Below are 24,226 nucleotides of genomic sequence, written 5' to 3'. Positions count from 1 at the left end.
ACAGGAACATCTGTGCAGAGTATGGACTGGAAGCCCCAAGTTCAAAGTGGGAAGCACCCCCTAAGGTGACAGAGAATGGGCGAGCCAAGATCCTGTGGGACTTCCAGATCCAGACTGACAAGATGGTGATGGCGAACCAACCGGACATTGTGGTGGTGGATAAACAACAGAAGAAGGCCGTGGTAGTGGATGTAGCAATACCAAGCGATGGCAACATCAGGAAAAAAGAACTTGAGAAGCTAGAGAAATACCAGGGCCTCAAAGAAGAGCTTGAGAAGGCCTGGAAAGTGAAGGCCTCGGTGGTGCCCGTGGTCATTGGGGCACTTGGGGCAGTGACCCCCAAACTGGAGGAGTGGCTACAGCAGATTCCAGGAACAACATCAGACATCTCAGTCCAGAAGAGTGCAGTGCTAGGAACAGCCAAAATACTGCGCAGAACCCTCAAGCTCCCAGGCCTCTGGTAGAGGACCCGAGCTTGGAGTGGGAGACCACCCGCGGAGGGTGAGAGGGGAATTTTTTTTTTTTGTATATATATATATATATATATATATATACATACCGTTTCTTTCCGTGTATAATGCGCAAAATTTAACTAATTTATTGTCCTAAAATCTGGGGTGCGCATTATACATGGGTGCAATTATTATTATTTCTTTTTTAAGAAAATTATGGTACAACAAAACCAACAACAGGACTGACCGACAAAGACGTGGAACAAAAAGACAGGGTGACATTACCAAAGACAGGAACAGAAACCAAACAGACCTCATGACAGTAACACATGCAATGATCCAACGGTGAGCGAGGGGCAGACAGGACTTAAATACAAAACACGTTACATTGATTGAGGTGACACAGGAAGGGAGGGGCGACACGAACAGAAACTATGGCAACCTAGACACATAGCAAAACTGGGGACGAGACATGACAAATCTCCCTCAAAATAAAACTTGAAATCACCTTTCTTCTTGTTTGTTGTCAATCGCGCATCGCATTCAGCCATCCTGCCCAACACACTTGCCAAATTCATAATTGACGACACATCGTTTGATGCGATGGTGCAATCCTTGATGGTGTGTTATTGTCAAATATTGTTTGGTTTTTAATCTCCATCGCAAACCGGATATCATACGGAGGCCGCCATTACAGATGCGCAGAACGGATGCGCAAGACACGTCAGCTATATAAAGAGTGAGGAATCAGTTTTCTTCCCATTAGTTTCAATTCAGTTTAACTAGCAGTTTCAATCAGAAAATAACAAAATGCGTATTACAGGTAATATTTTATTTCACAACACTTTGCCTTGTTCCTTTCTTCACTGCTGTTCACTTCAAACACGCTCCATACAAACGCAATGCTCTCGTATCAGACGCTTGCTCGATCACCTGCTCGTTTGCTGTCACAATGTACCCTCCACAAATCCGAAACATTTGTTGCGGCTCCGAGTCACGACGAGGGGCAAGTTTTGGTTTCCAAGGGTGTTTGTATTCCTCTTCAACGTCTCTCCCATACAGAGCCGCCTTTTTCACATGTCCGCACGCCTTTTTCACATGTCCGCACTGATCGCGGTGTTGCCTTTACGGGCAGTCGGAGAAATCAACGCCAACAAAAAAAATACATCCAGCCTAGTTAAGACCATACCAAAGACTATAAAAATGGGACCCATTGCCTCCCTGCGTGTGTGACGATCATTGGGACTTAAAAAAAAAATTAAAAAAATTGGGTGCGTATTATACATGGGTACAGGCTTTTTTCCAGCATCAACATGGCATTTTTAGGGTGCATATTATACATGGAAAAAAACGAAAATCTTTTTATATATATACATACACATACTATATATATATATATATCCCCATTATCTGTACCGCTTGTCCCCATGGGGGTCGCGGGCATGCTGGAGCATATCCCAGCAGTCATCAGGCAGAAGGCGGGGAACACCCTGAACTGGTTGCTAGCCAATTGCAGGGCATGCAGAGTCGAACAACCAATTATATTATTTATATTTATACCATTTATTTTATTAGTCTATCCATCCATCCATCCATCCATCCATCCATCCATCCATCCATCCATCCATCCATCCATCCATCTTCTTCCGTCGAGTTGCGGGGGCAGCAGCTTTAGGAGGGACTCCCAGACTTCCCTCTCCCCAGCTCATCCCAGGGGATCCCAAGTCGTTCCCGGGCCAGCTGAGAGACATAGTCTCTCCAGCAAGTCCTGGGTCATCCACGGAGTCTCCTGCTGCTGGGACATGCCAGGAACACCTCCCCAGGGAGGCGTCCAGGAGGCAGCCTGGTGAGATGCCCGAGCAGCCTCATCTGGCTCCTCTCAATGTGGAGGAGCAGCGGCTCTACTCTGAGTTCCTCCCGGATGACCGAGCTTCTCACCCTATCTCTAAGGGTGAGCCCGGACACCCTGCGGAGGAAACTCATTTCAGCCGCTTGTATCCGGGATAGCTCGTGACCATAGGTGAGGGTAGGAGCGTGGATCGACCGGTAAATTGAGAACTTTGCCTTTTGGCTCCGCTCGCTCTTCACCACGACGGACCGATACAGAGTCCGCATTACAGCCGACGCTGCACCGATCCGCCGGTCAATCTCACGCTCCATCCTGGCCTCGCTCGTGAACAAGTTCCCAAGATATTTTAACTCCTCCACTTGGGGCAGGATCTCATCCCCGATCAGGAGAGGGCATTCCACCCTGAGGACCATGGACTCAGATTTGGAGGTGCTGATCCTCATCTCGACCGCTTCACACAGCTGCGAACCGCTCCAGTGAGAGCTGGAGATCACGGCTTTAGGAACCCAACAGCACCACATTGTCTGCAAAAAGCAGAGACGCAATGCTGAGGTCCCTCAGCACCTCGGCTGCGCCTAGAAATTCTGTCCATAAAAGTTATGAACAGAATCGGTGACAAAGGGCAGCCTTGGCGGACTCCAACCCTCACCAAACTCATCATCAATGATACAGACCGAACCACCCTTATCAGTTGGTTCGGCACCCCGCACTCCCGAAACACCCCCCACAGAACTTCCTGAGGCATACGGTCGAACCCCTTCTCCAAGTCCACAAAACACATGTGGACTGGTTGAGCAAACCCTTGAGGATCCTGCCGAGGGTATAGAGCTGGTCCACTGTTCCACGGCCAGGATGAAAACCACAGTACTCCTCCTAAATTCAAGATTCGATCTCCTGACGGACCCTCCTCTCCAGCACCCCTGAATAGACCTTACCAGGGAGGCTGAGGAGTGTGATTCCTCTGTAGTTGGCGCACACCCTCCAGTCCCCCTTCTTAAAGGGGGGAACCACCACCCCAGTCTGCCAATCCAGAGGCACCGTCCCTGTCAACTCTGGGCGGATCTCGTCGAGTGTTTTTACCTCAGAGTCTCCAGGCCCTGCTTCCACAATGGAAGGCGTGTCGGTGGAATTGAGGAGGTCTTTGAAGTATTCTCCCCACCGACTCACGACATCCTGAGTCAATTTAAGCAGCATGCCATCTCCGCTGTAAACAGTGTTGACGGTGCACTGCTTCCCCCTCCTGAGACACCGGATGCTGGACCAGAATTTCCTCGAAGCCGTCCGGAAGTCATTCTCCATGGTCTTGCCAAACTCCTCCCATGCCAAACTCATATCCGTACACACACACACACACACACACACACACACACACACACACACACACACACACACACACACACACACACACACACACACACACACACACACACACACACACACACACACACACACACACACACACACACACACACACACACACACACACACACGGATATAAAATGGGAAAAAAACATTAGGAAATATACAATGATCCGACTGGTTGAGCTCCAGCCTTCCTTTGCATGTGGAGTTTGCATGTTCTGCCCGTGGCTTTCCTCCGGTTTCCTCCCACATTCCAAAACAATGCACGGCAAGCCGGTTGAGCACTCCAAATTGTCTGTAGGTGTGAGTGCGCCTGGTTATCCATCTGTGTGTTCCATGCGATTGGCTGGCAACCAGTTCAGGCTGTCCCCCCCCTACTGGCCGATGACTGCTGGGACAGGCTCCAGCACGCCCGCGACTCCCGTGGATAAAAATGTTCCAGCAAATTTTACCATCTTAAGACTTAAACTTTTATTAAAATCTTAATCGGTCAAACAATGCAACTAAGACTGTGAAGTGAACACACCTAACCAGTAAGAATTTATTGTCACAATTCACAAGTGTTACACAAAAATAATAGGACACATTTACACAATTTATACAGGTCCACAACTCAATGTACATTTAACAGACTAACTAAATATCAATAGTTAAATATGTACTCACATTGCAGATAGTATTATTAAGAATGCACATTAAACACACAAAACAGGTAACAGTGTGTAAATAACACCAACGGACATAAAAATAATTATTTACAAAAGATGTTGACTTGAAAGCGAAGCATAAAGACTGATGTGTGCGCGTGTGTGTGCGTGTGTGTGTTCTCTCATCTGTCTGAGACATCATACAATCCATCATGTAAAAGCTCTCACCCTACAAAGTATTATTACTAAGTCTTAGTACTCCAAAATTAGCATAAAGTAAGTCAAGCAGTGAATGATGAAGAACACCAAATGCACTACGAAACACTGCAATTGCTTGGACAGTATTGCGGTTTTCCCTTTTAAAGCAGGCTAGTGAGATTAGCAGTTATGAAGTGCACTTTTTTAGCTGAGCAACTGCCTGCCATTACATTTCCCTCTTAAATCTGTTTAATTTATGCACAGAATCTTTCTATAACCTTTATTTTTTTTAACCAAAGTTATGAACAACACTACACATTGCTGAATTTTACAAAGTAAGGTTGATGAGGTGATGAGGATGAGCAGCTTTTATCCTGCTGCTGTCTGCTAATAGTCAGTGATAGTGTGCCAGGGGCTCCATGAGGCAGATGGAGGTGTAAATCTTCAACTGCTCACTTCCAGTTCTTCATGTGGTGTTTCCATTGATAATACTACATGTCATCGCAATTACCAGAGGAGAATGATTATTTTCTATTTTACATGTTCCTATTTTCCTGGACGCTTAACCTGATGCCAACATTAAACATTAAAGTCCTGCAGTCAAAAAAGCTCAGATTTTGAGAGTTCTATATCCACATTGTACAGAGCAGGGGTGGCCAACCCATGGCTCACGAGCCGCATGCGGCTCTTTGCCTGGTTTCATGAGGCTCTTTTACGTTCATATCAACATTTGTGTTTGTGGGTTATTTATTTATTTATTTATTTTGTGCATGTTCGCTTCGCTTGAGTTCAATATGGTATTTTAGTCAAAGGCACATGCGCATGAGGTGAAATCCCGCAAAGGCGGAGGGGCAAACCCATTCGAGGAAAGATTTAGTGTTAATTTCGCTCTCAAAATGGCAGGGAAAAAATGCACAGCTAAACAAAAATATGAAGATGAACACATGACGTTTTTAACAGAGTGGTAAAGTTTATATTTTATTGTTGAACGGAATGGCAAGCCATTCTGCCTGATATGTCAGACGTCATTAGCGCATTTCAGAGCTTTAAATCTTAAGCACTACTTCAGCTCACTTCATGCTAATATCGATAAGGACTTTCCAAAAGGGACTGAATTTCGCAAGCGCAAGTTGGACACTTTGAAAAGTCAGGCAGAAAAACAGGTACAGTTTTTCCCCAAAAATTACGAAGCACTCAGAGACTGTCACGCTCGCATCATATCAACTGGCTTGGAACATTACATGGGCTAAAAAGCCGTACAATGAAGTTAGGGTTCATAAAAAAATGCCTCAGTGACGTTGTTGAAATCTTGTCTCCTGAAAACGACAAACTAAAACGAATGGTGTCCGACATCGAACTGTCCCGCCACACTATTGAACACATAAAATCGGACATTAACATGGCTATTGAATTACAGTTGCACTCTGACCCTCAAGCATGTGAGTATTTTAGTGTCGCATTGGATGAGAGTTGTGACATACAAGACAAGCCTCAGCTGGCACGGTCAATGTCAAAAGATTGCGTGATCAAAGAATAACTCCTTGATGTTGTGCCATTTAAAGACAGAACCCGTGGCATAGATGTGAAAGAAATAATGATGGCTGCATTTGCGAAAGCATACCGCCCATACCGAAGCTAACTGCAATAGCCACGGATGGAGCGCCAGCCATGATCGGATCTGTGAACGGACTTGTGGGGCTGCGCAAAGCTGACCAAACATTTCCCGAGTTTTGGAATTTCCACTGAATCATCCACAGGGAGCAACTCGTGTCTAAATCGTTGATTTAAACAACGTCATGAAGCCTGTGATGGAAATCCTCAACTACATCCGCACACATACGCTTAACCACAGGCAATTCAAAAATCTTATCGCTGAGATGGACCAAGAAGTTCCAGGTGACCTGCCGGTGCACTGCACTGTGAGGTGGCTGTCAAAAGGCAAGGTGCTACCTCGCTTCTTTGAGCTCTTGGATGCCGTGAAACTGTTCATGGAAGAGAAGGACAAGGACTATCCGAGCTCTTGGACGTCGAGTGGATTATGGATCTGGCCTTTTTGGTCGACATGCTGCCTCACTTGGACAGACTGAACCTGACCCTGCAGGGTAAGTTAAAAATGCTGCCTGACCTGGTGCAAAGTGTGTTTGCGTTTGTCAACAAATTGAAGCTGTTCAAGGTACATATTCAAAAGGGAAATTTGACACATTTTGCTACTCTGCTAAAAGCCAGCAGGCAGGTCACCAACGCCGCCCTGAATAAGCAAAGAGCCAGATATGCAACACTGGTTGAAAACCTGCTCGAAAGCTTTGTCATCCCGTTCTGTGATCTACAACTGAAAAAGCCACAGATTACGTTCCTCGTCGACCCATTTAATGCGGAGACGGACTGTTTGAAAGCCCCGCTTGTCACAGATGAGGCTGCGGCTGAGTTGGAGATGATCGATTTTTGTGAAGAAGACTAACTGAAACCTGTTTTAAGAGAAGGGACCATTGAGTTCTGGAAAAGTGTGCCAATGGGAAAATACCCCAATGTCAAACGGGCTGCGCTGAAGATACTGTCAATGCTTGGGTCAACATACATCTGCGAGTCTATGTTTTCTACCCAGAAGCACCTGAAATCAAGGCATCGATCTGTTCTTACTGACACCCATGTGAAAGAATTGCTTCGAGTGGCAACAATGGAATACAAGCCAGATTTGAAGAGGATTGTTCAAGGCAAGGAATGCCAGAAGTCACACTAAGAACCAGCTCAGTGGCCAACCAGCTCAGTGGCCTAGTGGTAGAGTGTCCACCCTGAGACTGGAAGGTTGTGGGTTCAAACCCTGGCCGGTCATACCAAAGACTATAAAAATGGGACACATTGCCTCCCTACTTGGCACTCAGCATTAAGGGTTGGAATTAGGGGGTTAGGTCACCAAATGATTCCCGAGCATGGCACCGCTGCTGCTCAGTGCGCCCCTCTCTCCCAGGGGATCGATCAAAATCACACGGGGATGGGTAAATGCAGAGGACAAATTTCACCACACCCAGATGTGTGTCTGTTGATCATTGGGACTTTAACTTTAAGCAACATGTAAGTTAAAAAATGCTATTGTAAAATATTATGATTTTGTTTGTGGAGTTTGTGTGTGTGAGACAGTGCACACAATGTTCATTGTTAAAAATGTGGTCTTTGGTCTGTGGTCTTAGTACTGTAGGAGTCAATGTCTGTCAGTATCATGTTGGTGCTTGACATGATAATGTCACACAATAAATTTGGCTGAGCAGAGGTGTGTGTGTGTGTGCGTGTGTGTGTGTAAGAGGAAGGGTTGCGGTGATGTTCATGTGTGCTCATGTGTATGATGTGGCTTTTTGCGGTAACAGTAAAAAATCTGGCTCTTAGTCTCTGACTGGTTGGCCACCCCTGGTATAGAGATTGTAGAGAAAAAACATAATTTCAAAATTATTTTAACAAATTCTTATAAACATGATTCCTATCTCGCCTTTGGCATTGCTGACCCAAAAGCACAGTGGATATAAAAAGGTCTACACACCTCTGCTCGAATACTATTTTTTTGTGATATAAAAATGAGAGAACCCCCCACCCCCGATTTCCACTGGTAATGTTGCCGATAACCTGTGCAAGTTGATTGAATAAAAAAAAAAAAGGAAGATAAAAACAGGAATTTAAAAATTAACAACTGAGATAATGTTACACAAGTGTGCTCTTGTAACTGGAAATTTGGCTGTATTCAGAATTTACCAATCACATTCAAACTCATGTTACATGAGAGTCGGCACACACCTGCCACCATTTAAAGTGCCTCTGATTATTCAAATAAGGATCAGCTGTTGCAGTCTGTTTTTCCTGACATTCTTTTGCCTTTCTGGAAGAAGCCTGAAGGTTTTTGCTAACACCGACTGGTTTTTGGAACTATTCATAATTGTCTCCATCTTGGCTAAGGCCATCGTTCCAGCTGAAGAAAAACAGCCTCATGTTCCATCATTAAGCTCCCAGTCACCAATTTTCACTGGAGTATGGTATTCTTTTGGTGATGAGCAGTGTTCTGTTTTTGCCAAATAATAGCTTTTGAAATTACGGGACAAAAGTTCAACCCTGGTTTCATTAAACCATAATGTATTTTTCCACGTGTTTGGGAGATTTCCTATAATGGAATAATAATGGAAATATAATAATGGAAACAAGGGCTGTCTGTTTTTTGTAAATGTCACAGCTGTGCCATATTTTCTCTAATTGATGACTGTTTACTCTGTCCCACTGTTGGAAAGCCTTCTCCTGACCGATTGAACATTTATTTATTTAAAAACTAATTTATCGAGGTAAGGCAATTAAACAGATTTGCAATCCTAACTCTGCAACAGACAGCATAGTAAAACTAAGCAAAAAAACAAGATAAACACCTTTAAACAGTAAATTTAAATCCATCAATCCATTTATTCTCTTAACCGCGTATCCTATAAATTTACTATAAATGTGATTGCTTAATTGTGAAGCAGTCACATAGTTATTAGAGCAGTGGTTCTTAACCTTGTTGGAGGTATCGAACCCCACCAGTTTCATTTACGCATTCACCGAACCCCTCTTTGGTGAAAAATGAAATTATTTCTTTCAAATTCAAGACATCAATGTTTTTACTGCCGCTCAAAATGAGCTGTACATGAACAGCGCCTTGTTCAAAGAACAAAACCAACACAATGCATGAACTCAAAACAAATTACACACCTGCAAATCAGCATAACCTCTGCTGTTGCCTTTGCGAGACCAGTTCAGACATGGGTCATCACGAATTTACATGATCAATCAGGTGTGTTTGGACCTCTGCAGAAGAGGCTCTGCAGACTCTGAGACCGACTCACCAAACCCCTAGGTATTAGCACTGTCGGCACTGTAGAGAGAGTCCACACTCGTGCGACCACATTATCTATTTTTACTTCCCCTCTGGAAAATACTTGTGATTGAGTTGTACAGGTTATAGGTCACATTAATGGTTTGGTAAAGGTTTGAAAATTATTTATGTTAGTCTTTATCTTTTTTATTTCCCAAATGCTAGTATTTGAACAAGCCGTGTGTAGACTTTTTATATTCACTGTAGGTACATTATCCACCAGGAGTTACAGTTGTGATAAAATACAATCACCATAGCCCAGGGGTGGGCAATTCCGGTCCTTGTCCTGCATGTTTTATAGGTCTCCCTGCTGCAACACACCTGATTCAAATGATCAGGATTGTCATCCAGCTTCTGCAGACCTTGCCAATTATCTGACTATTTCAATCAGGTGTGTTGCAACAGGGTGACATAGAAAACATGCATGACACCGGCCCTCGAGGACCGGAATTGCCCACCCCTGCCATAGCCAGTGCTATGAGACCTTTGCGTTAGTGGGTAAGAGCTACATTTGTTCTACAACTAATCCTATGCCTTATTTGACCTATTGTGGATCTAAAAATATATGTATAATTTGCCCAATACGCATCTTACACCTCGCTATGCCACACTCAGAATGCTGTGCCTGTTTTGCATCTGACAAACTGAAAATGCATAAACAAGGCAATTAAACTACTATTATTAAACCTAATCCTCAGCAGAGAATGCAGCTTTGGGTCCACCAGCACATACGGGCCAGACATTCTGGGAGTGTAACAACCAATTTTACTATACATGGTTTTCACATGCATCTGTGGACTAAAATGTACCATAAAATAATTCAGATGTTCAAAGATCAACCGGTTGAACTCCTCTGGTAATACCGATGCTTTCTATCTCTTGTCTTAGCAAACATCTTTTGCATTCATCATTGAGACAGTTTCCATTTCTGGCACAAACAAAGATACATTGACATGGGTCCATTTGGCAATAGGACCCGTCTTTCATCGATGAGGTATATTCACAAATACATACTGCAGACCGTCGGATCCAAACGTGTGTGGACTGTATGTTTGTATGTGTGCTTGATGTGTGCACCCTGACATTCAATGTGCTGCACATCAATTGTGAGCTGGTGTCCCAGCTATGTTTCCTATTGAGACACAACATGAGAGATGAATGCAAACCAAACCAGTCCAGTTCCTCCAGTGTAAAGGAAGAGTGACAGGAAATGGCAGGGGTTACTCGGAGAATGGTGGGAACATGCCGAGGTCAGCAAAGTCCTCAATGTTGTAGTTGGCTGTTCCCTGAGTAGGATCTCCAGCCATGGGTAACATGTCCTGCAAACAAGAGAGGGTTTACCGGTTAGGGAGGTGGGTATCATTATAATTTCAATAATACTACTACTTTTGACGATACTGCTTATTGAGCCAGTACTTGAGCGACATTTTTATTGGTTCTATTTTGTTAAGAAAAGTATAAAAATAAATGATTAAGTAATATTTTAGTACTATGACAGTTCATCAAAAAGTTTCAATCCTTGAATTAGATTAAAGACTATGGAAATCTACAAAAGTACAAAAGTTTGATATTGTAAATACCCATAACAAAAGAAAGAATACACATTTTTTAAATTTCTATGACAGCTTTAGATTTAGACATGTTTCACTTTTCTCCACAATGTATTGTAATGTACTTACTTGTTTTCATTGCACTACAATAGGACAATTATGTTTTTCCAACAATTTAGATAATTTCAAATGTTGTTACTTAACAATGGAATCCTTTTGTTTTCTGGTTCTTGTTTGTGATAAAAGAACCAGAAAATAATTGACCAGTGAAAATAAAATGAACATAGTACAACTCTCCTTTTATTTTCATCTACCATTTAAAGCGGAAATACCACCATCATAAATTTAGAAATATACAGCAGCTAACTCAAGATTTAATTCAATGCAAGTGACACACTGTGTGCAAGCTGCAACTCTGCTTGGGTAGCATCATTGATTCCAAATTAGTTCATCTTGCTCCTCTTCTCATATTTGTTTTCATGATTTCAATACACTCCACTTTCCTTCTGACTTAAAATGAAGAATTATCAGTAATAACGGGCAGCACGGTGGTCGACTGGTTAGCACGTCCACCTCACAGTGCAGTGGTCGTGGGTTAAATTCCAGCCCCTGGTGGTCCTGTGTGGGGTTTGCATATTCTCCCCATGCCTGCTTAAGTTTTTTGTGAGTATTTCCTCTTGCAATCCCAAAAACACACGTAGTAGATAAATAGAACACTCCCAAAAACTCCTGTAGGTGCACCTAAACTGTTCTTTGGTGTGAGTACGTGTGTTGTGTGTGCATGTGCGTTATCACCTGAAACACTTCAGTCTGGCTCGCGTTGGGATGTGTATGCTGCTCCCCAGCCTGCTGGGAGTGATGCTGGTTCTGCCACTGGGACCAGACTTCACTGGGTCTACCCTGAAACTGACCTCCGCTCTGGTTGCTCTCTCCTGACACGTCTGGAATAACACACATTATACACATAACATAGTATCACAGACAGTGGTGCCTTGATAGGAGTGTAATTGGTTCCTGGGCCACTTTTGCTATTTAAAGCACTCGTATCTCAAATCATCTTTTCCCCATTGAAATGAGCGGAAATTCAGACTTCGGTTTAAGAGTCGAACCAGTTTAAAGGCTAGACATCAGCCAAAGCAGCGAAGGGCGACTGCTGCCACCCAAATGTCCTGGTGGGCAACACAGCTGGAAAGAGCACAGCGCACCTACAAAGTCCCCTCCACAGCCCAGGCGTGGTAGAGTGGGCAGAAAGGCTGACCGAGAGGAGCAGCCAGTGAAGATGAGCTGTCGTCACCAGCACTGAAGCTTCGGCAGCAGGAGGGGCTGCGCAAACATTTTCTATCGGTTCTTCCTCATTTGTACTTCTTTCAAGTGGCTAACTAGGAATCAAATTTCAGCGCCGATATTTGAACGATTCTGAGAAAACTGACCCACTCCCAGTTTTCAATGTCCTACTCTACAAAGTATCCTAATTAGGGCTTTTAAAAGAACATCATGATGATAAAAAAAAAAACTTAAAAATGGAGTTCAACATTGCCAACTACATTGATTTGCAAATTTCTGCATTTTAGGCTGAGAAAAAAGATACCGTATTTTTTGGACTAAATGTCCCTTCGGAATATACGTCGCATTAGACATTAAATTGCACAATAAAGTGAAAAAAAAACCATACCGTATTGGCCTGGATATAAGACGACCCCGATTATAAGACTCAAGTTTGAAAAAAGACTTTTTGAACACCAAATGATTGCACCAAATCTGAAGCAAATGATTACAACAATATATTCGAGAGAAAAAGCATGTTATCTTGCCTCATTCAAATCATGCAAAAACTGTCTATCACATTTTAATATCTGAACATTTAAATATGTAAACTAAAAAGCAATCACATTTGGAAATGAATGGCTTCTCGTTTTTGAAATGTAAAAAAACCAATCTACTGTGATAAAACAACAAAACTGCAATAACTGCATCAAAGTGCAGTCGAACTGTAATTGTAGTCTTGAAACAAATCTGAATAAGGAAAAACTTTGCAATAAAATAATGCAAACTGCTACCGCTATTGTTGGGGAGCCTGAGGACGGTTGGCTCGGATGGTTAAGCTCTTTTCGCCCCCGGGTGTCGGTCAGAACACAGGAGGGAAGATGTGGTTCAGTTTTGATTGCTTTACTGAATTATTGGCAAATAATAATAAATAACCATAAATGAAATACTCTCGGCAACACACCAAACATAAGTCATCGATCGAGACAACAAAATACATTTGCTGGCGACATTTAGTTGCCATCCCGCTGTGTAACGGCTACTAGTACAATGCGAGGCAAACTTGAAGGAGCGCGCCGGAGCTTTCAATCAAACGGCGCACACACGAAGCAAACCGCGATCGGACAAACGGCACAACAGTGGACAGTAGTAACAATGAAATGTATGTACTCACTTTGTGCCAAAGACGCACACGATCACAGCAACATACTCAATCGATTATGAGCGTGCCGGAGCTGTCAATCAAACGGTGCGAAACAAACTGCGATCGGACAAATGGCACAACAGTGGACAGTAGTAATGTATATACCGAATTTTCCGCCCTATTAGGCGCACGGGGTATAAGGCGCACCTTCAATGAACGGCCCATTTTAAAACTTTGTCCATATATAAGGCGCACCGGCCTATAAGGCGCATAAAATAGAAGCTTTACTGCAACAAACTGAGGTTGACTAGGGTTGCGGTATGCACCCACTAGCCAATAACCAACGAGCCCTCTGTAAACAATCGCGTTTCTCAAACGATCTCCTATAAAATGATTGGAACTGACTAAAGTTCAATCTAACGCATTGGTACTACTTACCTATGTTTCCCTTCCATATCGATCCGTAGATTTACTCGAAACATTAACGGAGCAGCCTATTTTGAAATGAAATAGCCTCGCGGGTACAACAGCTATTCGGTGACGCCCCCTGACTACAGTTACCGTAATGTTGGGAAGCGATGCGACCTTGTAATTTACTAGTCGTACTAAAACGTACTAAAACATTTTGGCAGAGCACTGTGTACAACCAGTATGGATCAACAAATTCATCACTTGATCCATATATAAGGCGCACCGGACTATAAGGCGCACTGTTGACTTTTGATAAAAATTTAGGTTTTTAGGTGCGCCTTATAGGGCGGAAAATACGGTACTCACTTTGTGTCAAAGACACACGGGATCACAGCAACATACTCAGTCGATACCAGCAACCTTTAACTTACCGCTGCGCACAAGTGAAAATGGGTATAATGTCTAGACCCCGAATATAAGACGACCCCCACTTTTTCAGTCTTATTTCAATGCAAAAAACATCGTCTTATATTCGGGCCAATACGGTATAAGTCGCTCCGGAGTATAAGTCGCATTTTGGGGGAAATTTATTCGACAAAATCCAACACCAAGAACAGACATGAACGAGCAACAACAGGCTAAACGATACGGTATGATAACGTGACACAAACGAAGAGCTGAGAACGGGCCTGACGTAGCATTGACAGTTATCCAAATAACTATAACATAAATAACACCTTTATCAAACCATCTGTGTCACTCCAAATCAATAAATGCATTGTCCTTTATGTCACCCGGCCGGGTGCGCGGCGCTGACGGCGGTTCCACTTTAAAATATTCCACAGGCCCATGTAACGATATATAAATTATATATCAAATAACTATTATATAACCAATAATATTATCAAACCATCTGTGTCACTCCAAATCATTAAATCCATCGATCGTCGTTTATGTCAACAATCCCGGCCGGGTGCGCACTGCTGACGGCGGTTGCACTTCAAAATATTCCACAGGCCCATATAATGATAATGTCCCGCCAAGTCATTAAATCCCATGATCAAACCCTTTGTCCTTTATGTAAAACACCGCCATGTATGCGCCGCGCCGCAGTTGCAGTTCAGATTACAGTAATCTCTTGCGACATCGCGGTTCGTTTATCGCGGTTTCACTACATTGCAGATTTTTGAATTTTGAAAATTTGTGAAAAAATTCACATACAAGTCGCTCCTGAGTTTAAGTCGCCCCCCCCCCCCCACCCAAACTATGAAAAACACGCGATTTATAGTCTGAAAAATACGGTAATAGTTTTACTCTAATTTGCAGATGTTTTTATACCATATTTTCCATAGGTAATATTGCAAACATCTTAAAATTTGTCTGGAACCTATTGCCCAATTTTGTTTCAAGTGACCATTTCAATCAGATTTTGATTTGTGCCAAATCTTGTAGAGGTAATTTTGTAAATTACCATTGTAAGTCAAGAGCATAGCTACATTGCATTTCCTTCCGATGATGTTTATGTGTAACATTTTACAAGGCGAAAATGTATAGACTTAAACGCACACACAAGCATGCATACTATGACTTAAGACACAAACACATTCATGCGAGGCATTCTTTCTCTTTCAGCAAAATGAAACGAGTGTGCATCTGGTTTACACATTGCTACAAATCGGAATCTCCCCTTGTGGGACAAATTAAGGAATATTTTATAGAAGATGTTTTAAAATTACAGATGGAAAGTAATTAACAAATTGCACAGAGGTTCAGACAAACGCTTTATTAAAATTATTACAAAAACGTGCAGCAGATCATGTAAATGGCATGGCTCTAAGCAGGTTAATTTGTCTTACAAACGGGCTATACAAGTAGCACTGCAGAGATAATCCATTTGGCTAATGTTTGTGTCCATTAAAAGGCCATCAAGTAGCTGTTCCACGCTGGGCAAGCTTCATTGCACTCACTATGTGGACAACAAACAGCAGGAGGCGTGAGCAGCTGCTTGACGAGAAGGTCTGACTGAATGCACACCAAGGCTGTCAGCGTTCTCCCATTCCATTTTCAGAGTGATCACGTAGCCCGGAAATTGGCAATATTGGGTGAGTGGTTGGTTGGGTTATAACGCAACTTTGGGCAAACATGCATTCTGGACTCATTTTACGGAACCAGACGTGATTAGTTTGATCATTTCATCTTCTTTGTTTTTAATTGAGCCCTAATTCACTCATTTTTGGAAGTGTTATTTTCATAAGTACATTAAGGTTTTTGAGGTTCCAACTTCTCATGTGGTAAATCAAAAATCTAATTGAACGGCATTGATTGACGGATGCTGGTTTGTATACTTACTAGGGGTGTAAATCGCGGGTTTTGTCAAGATACGATACCATATCGATACAAAGAATCACGATACGATATTTGCCGATATCTTAAAGCCTGCTGTGATTCATTCACGATACATCACGATATAGTGCTCTACGATCGATATAGAACAGGGGTCTCAAACTCGCGGCCCGCGGGCTAATTGCGGCCCTCAGGACAATGTTTTGCGGCCCCCTGCCTGAAATAAAATCTTTGTGTTAATGCGGCCCGCGCATTTTTTCTCACATGCATCTGGGGGTTTTATATTTTTAACACCTGTGGGCTCCCGTAGCTCAGGCGCGTGACAACAGAATTAGCGATTGGTCATCTGACCAAGATGGCGGCCGCATTTCTCGCCGCGCAGCACCCTTAGCGGGGTCTACCCTTTTATTATGTCTATGATTGCGAACGCGCGACAATGTGACCGGATGCGGAAGCGCCGAAAAACACCGAAACTGAAACGTGACAGTGACATCAAGTAGAACTAAATAATATTACAAAAGCCCCAAACATGTCTTGTTCAAAGCCTGCAGTGAAGAGAAAGGTTGGTGATGAGCACAGACAATTTCAGGAGAAGTGGGAAGTGCAATATTTCTTTGTTGAGCACAGGGGCATCCCGACGTGTCTTATTTGCACAGAGAAAGTTGCAGTGCACAAAGAATACAACTTGAGACGTCATTACACAACTAGACATGCTGAGGAGTATGAGAAATACCTCCCTTAAGCCAAATGTGGCTCGGCTATGCAAGAGGAAGCGCTGCCAGGTCTCTAGCAGTAAGAAGTAGGCAGAAGAAGCCATGTTCATAACAGTTTATGTTCAATGTTCCATTCATGTTCAGAAAGTTACAGGTTAAAGAGCTGTTAATACAGACATTTGAATCTGAATAATAATTACATTTCTCTAGTCAGCAACTATATTTGGTTTATTCAGTCTTCTATATCTGCTGAATTATTATTGTTATCATTTTATTTCTTACTGATTTATTTTTTTCTTATGAGTTGTTAATTTATTTAAATTTTCTAAGACAAAAAAGGATGAATGAACAAAGACATTTGATAACACTGGAATGTTTTTGTAAAAGCTTTTCTTGTGAAAAACCTGCAGCGGCCCAGCCTCACCCAGAATCTACGTCCAGCGGCCCCCGGGTAAATTGAGTTTGAGACCCCTGATATAGAACAATATCCTGATTTATAACAATTCATACGCAAAATCAACAAGGTACTGCAAACTCTTAATTTAGGAAATTACAAAGTGGTTCCAAACGAATGACTTGAAGCCCAAAGGGGAGCAAATTTCCTCGTCTTCTTGGACACTAGCCATAGCACCAGCCCAGGAGCCGCGTAGTTGTCGGCTCCCCTTTCACGTGCCTGCTCTGCTCACAACACAACACACCGCGCACTGCTCCCGGAAAGAGGAAGCAAGCAACAATGTCAAAAACGGGCAATATAGATCGATGTTTACGTTAAGCATCGAGGCCAACAAATCGTAGAGCATTATATCGATTAATCGATGTGTATCGATGAATCGTTACACCCCTAGTTATGAGCAGCCCCACTCGCATTTTCTTGTCATAGGCCAGTGCTTCTCAATTATTTTCTGTTACGCCCCCCCTAGCAAGAAGAAAACTATTCGCGCCCCCCCCTCCCCACCTTGACTATCCTAACTTGTCTTGTAAGTCGTAAAATGTTGCACTGTCGCAAACGTCACAGAAGTAACAATGAGAGCGCCACTGCCCCCTGCTGGGAAGATGCGCAATTACACTTTATTCTAGTACTGCAAAAAAAAAGCCTGTTCCCCAGGGTCACACGCGCCCCCCCAGGTATAGCACGGCGCCCCCCAAGGGGGGCGCGCCCCACTATTTGAGAAGCACTGTCATAGGCCAAAGATAATGTATCATATCCTATGAGAGCATTCAGGATTTTGAGTTGAGTTGTAGTTGTAGTGCTTTCAATGGCGTTGAACCACATTGCTCTTAACTAGATTAGTTTTTTGTTGTTTCAGTAATTTAACATTGAAAGCCCAAGTTCTACACGTTTCCTGGTTCTTTGGGTGAACAAGTTAAGAAATTATACATTCACAAAAAAATTAAAAGTTAAAGCAAATGCAAATGTTTTGCACATTTAATACTTCATTTGAACATAATTTGTTTTCTACTACATCAGTCTGGCACCAACAGCCAATTTCTTCATGCGCAGTGATAAACTCGGCACTCTAAACTTCCGGTAGTAAACGGAGAGGACGCTGGCGTCTCGCTTGTTCGCCGCTTCTCCTTCCTTAGTTTTAGTTTCTATGCGACTTAGTATCTTCTTCTTTTGTTTTGTTTTATACTAAGTGTGTATTAAGTGTGTAGCTTTCTACTTGTCAACTTTTACCCACTTCGTCACCTGGCATCAGCTTGGATTACTTTATGACAGATGACAGATGTTTCACTCACCCGCTGCTCCACTGATTCTCCTGGCTACCATTGCCCAGCAACAACCTGCCGCTACGAGCTGTTTCCCGGACTTTTATCCCGGATCGCACCGCGGATAGCCCTCCTGACTACCCGCCGACTGTCTGGTTAGCTGGCGGCTTCAGGGCTAGCCGGCAACCAGCAACATCAGTACAGTTCCCCGCGACCAGTGGGCCGCGTAACTGGACGCCCCCGGCTTTCTGTGCCATTCTCTGCCACTGTGTGAGGTACCCCCGGACAGCCCTCCAGCCGTCGGTGCGATTAGTCCTTGTTGACTGGGATCGCTGCCTCCACAGTTAGCTCCCTGCTAACTAGCCGCCGCTCCGCGGCTGGTGGCTAACAGCTAGCCACAGTTAGCTCCCTGCTAACTTCCGCAAATCACGGAGCGCTGTCCCTCCACCAACTCCTCTCTCCTCTCCTCTGTCATGCTGTGGATCGTCGCGCTGTGCCTGTCTCTCCATCTCTGGCCAACAAGTGTGCAGCCGTCGGCCAACGATCCCAGGCTAACATCCACCACTGCCAGCATGCTACTCAAATACTCCGCTCTGCAACTCCTCAAACTCAACAACCACACCACCATACCTCCAGACATCACAGCAACCATCAAAACACACGGACTGTTTCGCCGACCCAGATACATCCACAGAAGCTCCCGCAGAAAGTTTATTTACTCCCGGACTGAACAACACTGCATCCCATCACTCTGGTCACGCAACCGATCCACCCCCAGTGACGTCACACGTCATCACAATAACAAACCACACGTGCGCTCTGCCTATCTACAACCGTTAACCAAAGCTCCCCCACCTATCCAACTTCACCCATCCCTCAAATTCGCTCTGCTCAATACCCGCTCACTCAATAAAAAAGGACCAATACTCAGTGAATTCATAACTGACAACAACATAGACTTTTTCAGCATAACCGAAACCTGGCAAAAACCACTGGAATACATTCACCTCAACAGAGCTACACCCCCAGGATACACCTACATGGATAAACCACGTGACGGTCGTGGTGGCGGTATAGCCACAATATACCGCCAACACTTGAAACCCACTGCTGTAACCATCACCACCCCCTCCTCCTTTGAGCACCAGTCATTCAAGCTGCCTGGCCCCAAACCCCTGGTCACTGCAATCATCTACCGCCCCCCCAAACCCAACCCTGCATTCCTTTCCGATCTCTCTGAATTTCTCACCCAACTCTGTGCCATTTCACCTTCAGTCATCCTACTGGGAGATTTCAACATTCATGTCGATTCCACCACCTGCAAAACTGCCACTGAATTCCTGGACATTCTCAACTCATTTAATATCACTCAACACGTTGACTTCCCCACCCACAAAAAAGGACACACCCTGGACTTAATTTGCACCACTGGACTCTCCATCAGCAACCTCACCAGCTTCAACCTCACAGACATCCTCTCAGACCACCTGGCCCTCACCCTGGACATAGACATCCCCACCCCCCTTATCAAGCAGCAACGCTCCATATCATACCGGAACATGAAATCAATCCACCCCCCCTCTCTTTCCGCCCTACTGACTAACACCACCTCCGATCACACCCTCACTTTGAACGCCTCCCCCACTGAACTGGTTAACAGCTACAACAGCGCACTCTCCTCCTGTCTCAATCAACTCGCCCCCATAAAAACCAAAACTGTCTCCTACACCCACACCGCCCCCTGGTACACTGACCACCTCCGTCACCTTAAAGCCAAGGGCCGGCAGCTTGAACGGCTCTCAAAGAAAACCGGTCTCACTGTTCACCTGGACATCTACACACTACACCAACAGGAATACAGAGATGCCCTCAACAATGCACGCACTTCCCACTACTCCTCCGTCATACAATCTGGTAGCAACAACCCCAAGATACTCTTCTCTACCGTAACCCAACTCCTCAAACCCATGGACACCACCACCACCTCATTCACCACCAGCAAATGTGAAGAATTTTTATCATTTTTTCAATCAAAAATCAACACCATCAACACTGAACTGGCCGCCTCCTCTCCCACCTCCTCCCCTACCCCCGATCATGCCCCCCCTTTACTCTCCAACCACCCACTCAACTTCTTCTCCGAAATCACCACAGCTGACCTATCCTCCATAACTTCTGGTATGAAAGCCTCCACCTGCATCCTCGACCCAATCCCATCCACTTTAGTCATAGCCTGCCTCCCCTCACTCTCACCTCTCATCACCACTATAATTAACTCCTCCCTATCTACTGGCTCTGTCCCTCCTGCCCTCAAGCTGGCTGCCATCACCCCCATTCTCAAGAAACCCGGTCTCGACCCCAACTCCCCCAACAACTACAGGCCCATCTCCAACCTCCCCTTCCTCTCTAAAATTCTCGAACGTGCAGTTGCCTCCCAAATTAAATCCCACCTTCACCACAACAACCTATACGAAACGTTCCAATCCGGCTTCCGCTCACTCCACAGCACAGAAACTGCCCTCCTCAAGGTCACCAACGACATCCTCCTCTCCGCCGACTCTGGTTCCCTCTCCATCCTCCTCCTCCTCGACCTCAGTGCTGCCTTCGACACCATCAACCACTCCATCTTCCTATCACGCCTCCACTCCTCCCTTGGTTTATCCGGCACTGCCCTCTCCTGGATGAAATCCTACCTCTCTGACCGTCAGCAATTCATTTCAATCAACAACTGCACCTCCTCCACTGTCCCAGTCACCCACGGTGTCCCCCAGGGCTCAGTACTTGGCCCCTTACTCTTCACCATCTACCTCCTACCCCTCGGTCAGATCCTCCGCCACCACGGCCTTCAATTTCACTGCTACGCCGACGACACACAACTATACCTTTCCACCACGACCATCACCACAGCCACCCACTCCACCCTCACCACCTGCCTCACAGACATAAAAACCTGGATGCAAAATAACTTTCTAAAACTCAACTGCAAAAAATCTGAAATAATCATCATTGGCCCCGACTCCCTCACTCGCTCCACTCAGGACTTTTCACTAAACATCGACGGCTCCCTTGTCACTACCTCCACCCACATGCGCAATCTAGGTGTAATTTTCGACCCTACCCTCTCATTCCTCCCCCACGTAAACCACATCACCAAAACTGCATTCTTCCACCTCAGAAACATTGCCCATCTCCGGCCCTCCCTCACATCCTCTGCTGCCGAAACCCTCATCCACGCCTTCATCTCATCCCGACTAGACTACTGCAACAGCATCCTCTACGGCATCACCTCCAAAACCCTCAACAAACTGCAATATGTCCAGAACTCCGCTGCCCGCCTGCTCACCGGAACCCGCTCCAGAGAGCACATCACACCTGTCCTTCATGACCTCCACTGGCTGCCTGTCAAATATAGAATCACCTTTAAAATACTCCTCACCACCTACAAGGCACTCCATAACCTGGCTCCACCCTACCTCTCTGACCTCCTCCAGCCACACGTCCCATCCCGTTCCCTCAGGTCGAGTGATGCCGGCCTCTTGGAGGTCCCCAAGACTAGGCGCCGAACCTGGGGCGACAGGGCCTTCTCCGTGGCTGCCCCCTCTCTCTGGAACGCTCTCCCCAGGCACATCAGAGATGCCCCCTCCCTCCCTACCTTCAAAACAATTTTGGTCATAACTCATTTATCCGCACATCTATTTTAATCTGGAATAAGATACCCCTTCAAATCAGATCCGCCACCTCTATTATGCAATTTAAACGGCTATACACATATTTCTTAATAACAAATCAAACTTGCACCCATTAACAATAAGATATATATATATATATATATTGTATATATTGTATTGAAATGTATGTAATGTTATAGGAACCTGCTGTAAAACAGTTCTTGAACTGAGTCAGGCCAGTCCATGAAACTTTGATGTTACATGTCGACCTTTCCTTTAAATAAACAAATAAAAAAAAATAAAAAAACCACCCTAAAAACCCACCTCTTCACATTAGCCTTTCCTAACTGACCCTGCCCTTGGTGTTTCTTTGTTCTTCTTATTTTCTTTTTTTCTTTCTTTTCTTAGTTTTCTTTCCCAATAAAGTTGTTCTTTATCCTCCCTCCTCCCCCAGCCCCCCCCCCCCCCACACACACATGTAAAGCGACTTTGGGTATCTAGAAAAGCGCTATATAAATCCCAGTTATTATTATTATTATTACTATTAATTGTTTGTGTTTGCGCATTCTGAACTTTGAACTAGTTCCTGTAGAAAATGATTGAATGTAGTCTATCAAAAACATTAGCTATCAATCCTCTTCTTACTTCTTTTCATGCTGATCTGAAAATCATGTCAATCCTTGACCGATATGACATATGACCTTGCATCCTGGACTGAACGGCAATGGAATTTAAGAGGGCTCGTGAATTTTTTAAGAAGACCCATTTACCATTTAACCACTAACCTGAGAACCTTCGGACATTATCTAATTCTGTTTGTGAAGCTGAATTCTAAATTAGGGCCTAAAGGGAAAGACACAAAACACTGAAATATTGGAATACTTTTGATCTACTTGATTGTGCACTGCTTTGGTAGGAAAGCCTTTTTTGATACAAATGCTAACTGTCAAAAATATGATTGTTCTGATTCAACAACAGATCCAGCCTTTTCCAAAATGATGGAAAAATAGGATGCAAAGAACTCACCAAAACCTGTGCTGCGGTTTGTCAGTCCCGAGTAGGCATTGCCGCTGGGGGATGATGTGGCTGGGGATGAAAGAGGACTGTAGGAGGCCGGATCGGTCTGGTAGCTGTGGCCCGTACCAATACCAAAAGGACTGGACTGGGCTTTACTGGACTGTAATGTTTAGATACGGGTTAAATATTTGCAGTACAACAATGAGTAATTAGAACAATATACCGTTTTTTTCCGTGTATAATGCGCCCCCATGTATAATACGCACCCTAAAAATGGCATGTTGATGCTGGAAAAAAGCTTGTACCCATGTATAATACGCACCCAGATTTTGACTCCTACTTAAGTCCGCGAACGTAAAATTATCTCAGAAAAAAGATCATCTTTGGGAACAACCGGATGTTCTGCCGGTCAGTATCACTGCGCATGCGCTAGCATACTCAATAGCGAAGAAATGTTTCGGATTTGTGTAGGGTACATTGTGACAGCAAACGAGCAGGTGATCTCGCAAGCGTCTGATACGAGAGCATTGTGTTCGTATGGAGTGTGTTTGAAGTGAACAGCAGAGAAGAAAGCACATCTGTAATGGCGGCCTCCGCATGATATCCGGATTTAAAAAAAAAAAAATTGAGAATTTTTTTTTTTTTTTGTACCCATGTATAATGCGCACCCCAGATTTTAGGACAATAAATTAGCTAAATTTTGCGCATTATACACGGAAAAAAACGGTATATGTTTTTTTTTCTCTGAATGTACATTTGATGTAAAGACCATGTAACGCGACAGAAAAAATGTCGTGTAAATTTGACAGCACAGAGCAAAGTATTGTGATCAAGCCAGCGAGATTTGAATAAAAAAAAAAACAAGTATATAGCATATAATACGGCTCCAAAGTCAGGCCTGTTAGCACTGTAAGACACCGTGTGCGTGTCCACAGGAGGCATTGGAAACAAACCATGCTTGACCTTCATCTGTCAATCAAATACGTAATGTAGTCAACTGCAGGCTAAAAAAAAAAA

The 24,226-nt window shown here is 44.1% G+C and overlaps 1 protein-coding gene across 3 annotated transcripts in view; it reads right to left on the bottom strand.

Annotated features, from left to right (window-relative positions):
- Nucleotides 1-4,175: 4,175 nt before the first annotated feature.
- arnt2 (aryl-hydrocarbon receptor nuclear translocator 2) overlaps nt 4,176-24,226 on the bottom strand; it is a 174,723-nt gene continuing 154,672 nt past the window's right edge. For all 3 annotated transcript variants that reach the window (XM_061276013.1, XM_061276015.1, XM_061276014.1), the window contains 3 exons: nt 23,219-23,369; nt 11,736-11,881; nt 4,176-10,709 (listed from right to left, as the gene is read on the bottom strand). In XM_061276013.1, the coding sequence (XP_061131997.1) occupies nt 10,611-10,709; nt 11,736-11,881; nt 23,219-23,369 (396 nt within the window). In that variant the 3' untranslated portion in view covers nt 4,176-10,610. The remainder of the gene's footprint in view (nt 10,710-11,735; nt 11,882-23,218; nt 23,370-24,226) is intronic.

This window comes from Syngnathus typhle, linkage group LG4, assembly GCF_033458585.1.
Source record: "Syngnathus typhle isolate RoL2023-S1 ecotype Sweden linkage group LG4, RoL_Styp_1.0, whole genome shotgun sequence".
Lineage (NCBI taxonomy): Eukaryota > Metazoa > Chordata > Actinopteri > Syngnathiformes > Syngnathidae > Syngnathus > Syngnathus typhle.
Note: the sequence above shows the minus strand (reverse complement) of the source record. Positions and strands in the feature narration are given on the sequence as shown.